The sequence below is a fragment of the Esox lucius genome, chromosome 25 (assembly GCF_011004845.1).
Source record: "Esox lucius isolate fEsoLuc1 chromosome 25, fEsoLuc1.pri, whole genome shotgun sequence".
In the NCBI taxonomy this organism is placed as follows: domain Eukaryota; kingdom Metazoa; phylum Chordata; class Actinopteri; order Esociformes; family Esocidae; genus Esox; species Esox lucius.
In genome coordinates this window covers 20,114,276-20,120,800 of record NC_047593.1, presented here as the reverse complement: position 1 = coordinate 20,120,800, position 6,525 = coordinate 20,114,276, and the positions used below count along the sequence as shown (strand labels likewise).

Sequence of the window (6,525 nt, the reverse complement as noted above, 5' to 3'; positions counted from 1 at the left end):
ATAGCACCACGTCTGGTGTGTCAGTAAAAAGGTCTCAGCGGCTCACCGGTAACCTCTTGACAGCCAATCACAGAGTGACCAGTAACCTCTTGACAGCCAATCACAGAGTGATCATAGAGTCAATTGCCACTGTGGCCAACCGACGTCTCTAGTCCTTGACCCCATAATGTCCTCATGGCTGTCCGCCCAGCAAACAGGTAATGACCATACAGCCTGCTGGCGCCGTGCGCCGTTCAATGACGCTCGCCGATGACAGGAGAAGGGCATCGTTTCAAAATGCCGAGTTGCCACGCCGCCCATTCACCAGTGCCTTTCACCAGCACCTTCACCAGAGTATTTGGCGTACAAGCCATTATAATTCCAGCCTTTTTGGTCAAGTATGGAAAATATTCCTCTTCGAAAATCTACTTCCTGAATTGACTTTCTGACTTGGCTGTTGTTAATATGTACTTGACCCCAACAACCCTGCTATAATCTCCATTAACACACATGAGGCCCCTCCCACACAGTGGTATTTAAACTATTTCAGATGGGATTTTTTTCATCAGAATTTAAGGGGCAGACTTCTTTTGGAGGGAAGAATTTCCTGCGTGCTCACCAAAACACATACACAAATGTACTTTTTTTTTTTAAACATTCCTACATTGTCCCACACAATAAATATGTCCCACAAATATAAATATGGAGACTACTGCGATGGCAGAGGGACTCTGTGTAACCAATATGGGAAACATTTCAGAAGCTGGCCAACAAATATAGGTCAGTGTTTCTCGGGTAGAGAGGTCAACCAATGTTTAGAAGATAATTCCGGAAGCAGCTCACTAATGCGTTTGCATAAATACAGAAGTTCCACGTAACTACAGGTGAAGGTCATAATCAAGGGAACAATGAAATACTGGGTCTATTAAAGGAGCGCTCCGGTCACATGATCGTCCATCTGAAATCTGCTTCCAGGCGAAAAGGTCCCTCGATGCAACCAGGCCATTGGTTTAGAGCAGTGTCTCCCAACCTTTTTCCGTTACTGTACCCCCAAAATGTTTTTGCACTGCTTTCAGTACCCCTGAAGTACCCCCTCATGTTAATTTCACTAGTAAGTCTATGGTGTCATGAGTGTTTTCAAGTACCCCCTGTGGAGAGGCCAAGTACCCCCAGGGGTCCTAGTACCCCTGGTTGGGAACCACTGGTTTAGAGGACAAGATAAGACTGACATCTGAATCCAGCCTATTACAATGTAGAGAGCGGTGCATGCCCCTCGCCAAACGACATGGTGCACAGTTTAACCTCACTGGTTGGGAGGGTGATGACCTGCCTGAGACCGGGTGAGGTCACTTTTAGAAAAGGTGAGGTCACTGTTTTCCTTGTGTTTTCGGGGGGAATTTGGCCGTTTCTGGGGGTGACCATGGGGACGGGTGACCACCAAAATAGTTTGGCGTCACACCAGTTAAATTCCAGGCACTGTTGTAGAATATCTACCATGGCTCATTGTAGCTGTTCAGTTGGCTTAAGATACCTTTTTAAAACGCTTCACGATTCCTTTGTAATGGCTGTTACCTGTGTATTCATTTACATTGAATGCTCTGGAAGGTTCTTCACAACTTCAGGTAAACACATTGTAATGCTGTATCGGCTTCAATGCCAATAGGTCCATGTGACTTCAACGAAGCGTCAGTGTCCGTGCGACTTAAACGAAATGTCAGGGTCTATGTGACTTCAATGGAGTGTCTGGGTCCATTTGACTTCAACGAAGCGTCAGGGTCCATGTGACTTCAGCGAAGCGTCAGGGTCCATTTTACCTCCTCGTAGCAATACATCTTCAGTGACTTGGGGGTTATCTTCTGAATGACAGGGCTCTGGTCAAAAGTGGTGGACTGTCCTATAAGATATATAATAAATCAAAATAAATATGGGTCCATATCCACATTCAGAAAGACCTCTTCCATGACTTGCACAGAATCTTCTGGAAGGCTCGTCTGAAGTCCTGGTTGAAGATGGTGTAGATGACTGGGTTGAGGGAGCTGTTGACGTAACCTATCCAGAAGAAAAACTTGAACAGCGTCTCAGGGATCTCACACGGCGCCCGGCACACTCCATACAGGCTGTAGACAGATAAAATACAATGAATTGATCAAATCATCCTTCTACAACAGAACTCCAACCGCAAATGACACCAAACAGAACAAAGGATAAACCTGGAGACTACCTGTAGCTGAAGAAGAAAGGAAACCAGCAGATGACAAAGACACCCATCACCACCGCCAAGACGAACGTAAACCTCTTCTCCCGTGCCGCCGTAATCTTCTTCCTGTTTACGGTGCTGCGACGTTTCCTACGGGACGAGAACAGGTCTATGGACTTGGAGCTGGAACGAGACTTCCTGCTTCCTGAGTTTTTGGACAGAATGGAACTGCTCTTCCTGCTTCCTATGGACTTCCTGGGTTCCTTGGAGTCCTTGGGATCTGTCTTGTCATCTTGGTGATGGTGGTGGTGGTGATGATGAGGGTGGGACGAGGAGGGGGAGACGTGTCTTTTCGTAGATGTGTGTTTTTCATCCGACGAGCTGCTGTCCTCGTAGTCGTCGGGGTCGTCGGGGTCGGGCGTGGGTTTGGGCACATTGGGTAAAGGCCCGGGGGGCACAATCGTCTTCTGCTGGCAGTGCCCATTCTCCTGTTCTGCCCCCCCATCTCTGCCGTTCTCCCGAAGCGACCCCTCACCTCCCTGGCCCCCCTGCTCTACCCGGTTGTTGTCTGGCGGTGCAGTTCCGTCGCACTCCACCTCCCTCTTCTTCTCAGACATGGTCCGTGTCCGCGTCTTAGCAACCTGGTAGATCCTGATGAGGAGGAGAATGAGGAGGATGAGAAGAAGGAGAAGAGGAGAAGAAAAAGGTGATGGAATAAGAGGAGGAGGATTCAATTCCAATGCAATTAATTTAATTACATCTCCTCATCTAGATTCAAACATTACCCACACAAATGGCACAATTTAATTCTGTCTGGCTTTCAGGCTGTTTGTATCAGTGTACTAGATGGTCATCAGCATCATCATCCATCGGCAACATAATACATAATCCCTATCTTCATTCTTCAATCATCATCATCATAATAGTGCAGTATTTATTTCAGTGTATTTGTTCAATACTTTCAATGTCTCGAATGTTCTTTGCTCAGAATGGCACCCTATTAAAAAGTAATGCATTACATTTGAAATGCCGTTCAGACAGATGGGACTGAGGCGCGATTTAAGATCCACTGGCCCACATTGTAAATGTATAATCAGGAGTGCCCTAAACTGTAGAGAGAATCTGATCCCATTTGGGACACATTAACTCACCGGATGTAGACTAATATCATAATCACGCATGGGGCGAAGAAGGACCCTATGCTGGAGTAAAGAATGTACCAGGTCTCATCGTTAAGTCGACACTGGGGTCTGATATCCCCTCCGCTGCTCCGGTCCATGGAGATCAACGGCGGGAAGGAGATAACTGCCGAGATCAGCCACACCACCACGATCATCCCTTTCAGCCGTTTAGGTGTCCTCTTCTGGTTGTATTCTATCGCCTGGGTGATGGACCAGTATCGGTCGAGGCTAATGGCGCACAGGTGAACGATGGACGAGGTGCAAAAGAGAACGTCCAACGCCAGGTAGATGTCGCACCAAACTTTGCCGAAGAACCAGTAGCCCATGAGTTCGTTGGCTAATGAAAAAGGCATAACGAGAGTAGCTACAAGGATGTCCGCGCTGGCGAGCGAGACCAGGAAGAGGTTCTGCGGCGGTTTGAGAGCGCGGCTGGTCAGAACGGCGATAACCACTAGAACGTTGCCCACAATGGTAAACAGAATGAGAAAACCAACGATTATCGCCAGACTTGTTATGGAGAGGAGAGAGTACCCACTGCCCCCGGTCACCATGGAGGAGTTGGTGGGGTCGGTGGTATTCCAATTGTCCTCTATCCCACCACTGGAGATATTTAAGAAATCCATTTGTATTTCTCAATCACTTGGGCGTAAAAAAAACCCAAACTAAATCCATCGCGAGCGCACACCCATGAGGGATTTGTTGTATTTCATTTCATTGTCTTTGGAGGACACTGTTAAAAACTACACCGTCCCTCTTCACTCTCCATCCTACTATTTCACTCGTCTGTCTCTTATCATTAGAGATTAATTTTAAATTCAGTTCAAAAATACTCTGAAGACAAACCGTCATCTTGAGTTAAGATTTGACATAATTTAGTCACAAACGGAAAATCTATTACATCCATCAACGCGCCCTCGGCGGCTACCGTATGTCCTCCCTGCTCCATGCCGGCAGTGTTTGAATCAGTACCTTCCTCGAGCTCGCCCGCTGCTCCACAGAGTGTCCTGCTAGTGAGGGTTGTAACATCCACGTGCTAGTCTCGTTAAAACTAACTGGGACTCAGCTCCTCCCCTGTAGGAGAGAGCAAGCGGTCTGGAGAGAGAGATCGGGAGAGGTTGAGAAAAGGAAAGTGGAGACAATAGGCTAAAATCAACCAGGGATGATTATCAAACATTTTAATTAATATTAGGTTATAGAATACATTTGAGCAAATGTTGTATATGTTCTGAGAAATGATTATCAGAATATCAGCAATTGCGCAATTGTAGCCCTGCGCAACGATTGACAAGCTATTTGCTCCAAATGGCACCTTATTCCCAAGGTATTGCAGTCATTTTGTTTTGCACAATTAACGGAACAGGATATAACTGGGACCTAATATTTCTCCAAGGTGCGATGCGATGCGCTCAGTCTCAGATAAGAGGAATAACGACAACACACATTCTGAAATGACAGCGGGATTCACATTACGCGCAGACATCAGGAGAACTGAGGGAGGCTATGCTACACAAAGACAAAGACACACACACACACACACACAAAAACATATGCTACCACAAGACACACACACAGACACAAGCACTCACACACACGCACACACAAATACACGCAAACACACAGACCGTGCAGATCTCTCTCAGTCAGTTGAGAATACCGAACAACCTCGCCATCATTACAGACCGTTTTAATTAATTCCAGGAGTGTTTTATTGTATTCCAAGACAAAGGACGCGCTATGTCTGTTCTCCTCCTTGCTAACACAGCCTAGCCCCGGAGGGAGAGAGAGGAGAGCTTGAATGAGAGAGGATAGGACACAGTAAACGATGCCGGTGTGTAACTCGTTATACACATGAAAAATTTGAACCAAAGAGAAATATATTGCTATATCGATTAGATTAGTAGGCTAGTATAAGGATATAATTGTTTAGTCGACACACAGTCCGTCAGCCTGCCTGACTGACTCACACACACACGCACACACACACACAAACACTCAATCAACAAAAGTGCGCACACATGTATTCGTACACGAACGCACGCACGCGGGAACCCATATTCACACGCAAACCCACATCCACCCACACACTCAAATGCACACTGAATTATTCATGGCAACTCAGCGTTGCCTGTGTCTGACCTTGCCTCGCCTAGGAAATACCCGAATATATTTCGCACGTTCGTTACGACAGAGAAAAGGGGTGCGTTTTTGGGGCGGGGGGGGGGGGGGGTTGGGGGGCGTGGCGGCGATGCTGGTGGCGCAACAAGTTTTAAAGCCCCCGGTACTGCCTGCGCTGACGCTCTAATATATCCTCTACTCCCCTCTCTACAGTCTTTCTCTCACCCCACATGCGATCTGTTATCTCCATCTCCCCTTTCCACTGCCTTTATCTGTCCCTCTTCTCTCTGCTCCAGTGTTTTCCTCTGTTTTTTATCTAGTCATTACTCTATCTAGGCTCTCTACCTCCACTCTTTTTGCATTATACAGACAGTGACCTTGTTGAGACATCATATCCATTATATACTGCAGTGCCCAACTTTAGCCCAATTGGGACTCAGCCAGAGTAGGCTGGCCTATGTACTGTCACTGTGCATAGACCCAGGGTGACTGTCACACACACACACACACACACACACACACAAACACACACACACACAAACGCATACGGCAAAAAAGCCTCACAAAATCGCTTAGAGATCACTGAGAAAATGCCAATTATAGATATTATGAATTTTAAGTCGATGCATTTTTCACCTGTATTCACTAACGCACGCGTATGGCGAACTTAAACTGGCGCCACTGATTGCCTGAACGACATACACTTGACCGGGACGGATCCTTTGAAAAGACCGTTACCGTCATGGTTAGTCAGGTCTACAGCTAAGGCTAGACCAGAAATAACGGTTGTCTCTGAATCCAAATTCGGAGTTAATCTGCAGGTGTACCTGAGTCCACCGTCCGGCCAACCATCAGTCAGTTTAACTCAGACCCGCGTGGCCGCATATCAATTTAACGACAACCCCCCTTCCCTATATAGTACACTACTTTAACCAGAGTCCTATGGAGAGATGACACCCTATTCCCTATATATTACACTACTTTAACCAGAGTCCTATGGAGAGATGACACCCTATTCCCTATATAGTACACTAATTTAACCAGATTCCTATG

General features: G+C 46.7%; 1 protein-coding gene across 1 annotated transcript; it reads right to left on the bottom strand.

The window, feature by feature from the left end:
- Nucleotides 1-1,120: 1,120 nt before the first annotated feature.
- On the bottom strand, nt 1,121-4,374 carry adra2c (adrenoceptor alpha 2C). The gene is made up of 3 exons (XM_010888131.3): nt 3,328-4,374; nt 2,201-2,827; nt 1,121-2,096 (listed from the first exon to the last, which is right to left on the bottom strand). The coding sequence occupies exons 1-3, from the start codon at nt 3,978-3,980 to the stop codon at nt 1,922-1,924; spliced, it is 1,455 nt and encodes a 484-aa protein (XP_010886433.2). The 5' UTR covers nt 3,981-4,374; the 3' UTR covers nt 1,121-1,921.
- Nucleotides 4,375-6,525: the final 2,151 nt, after the last annotated feature.

Excerpts from the sequence above, each read along its gene's own strand:
- adra2c (XM_010888131.3), bottom strand. The coding sequence starts at position 3,980 with ATGGATTTCTTAAATATCTCCAGTGGTGGGATAGAGGACAATTGGAAT. Across the intron at positions 2,828-3,327 it reads ATGATATTAGTCTACATCCG|GATCTACCAGGTTGCTAAGA; the intron begins GTGAGTTAATGT and ends CCTCCTCATCAG. Across the intron at positions 2,097-2,200 it reads CCTTTCTTCTTCAGCTACAG|CCTGTATGGAGTGTGCCGGG; the intron begins GTAGTCTCCAGG and ends ATCTGTCTACAG.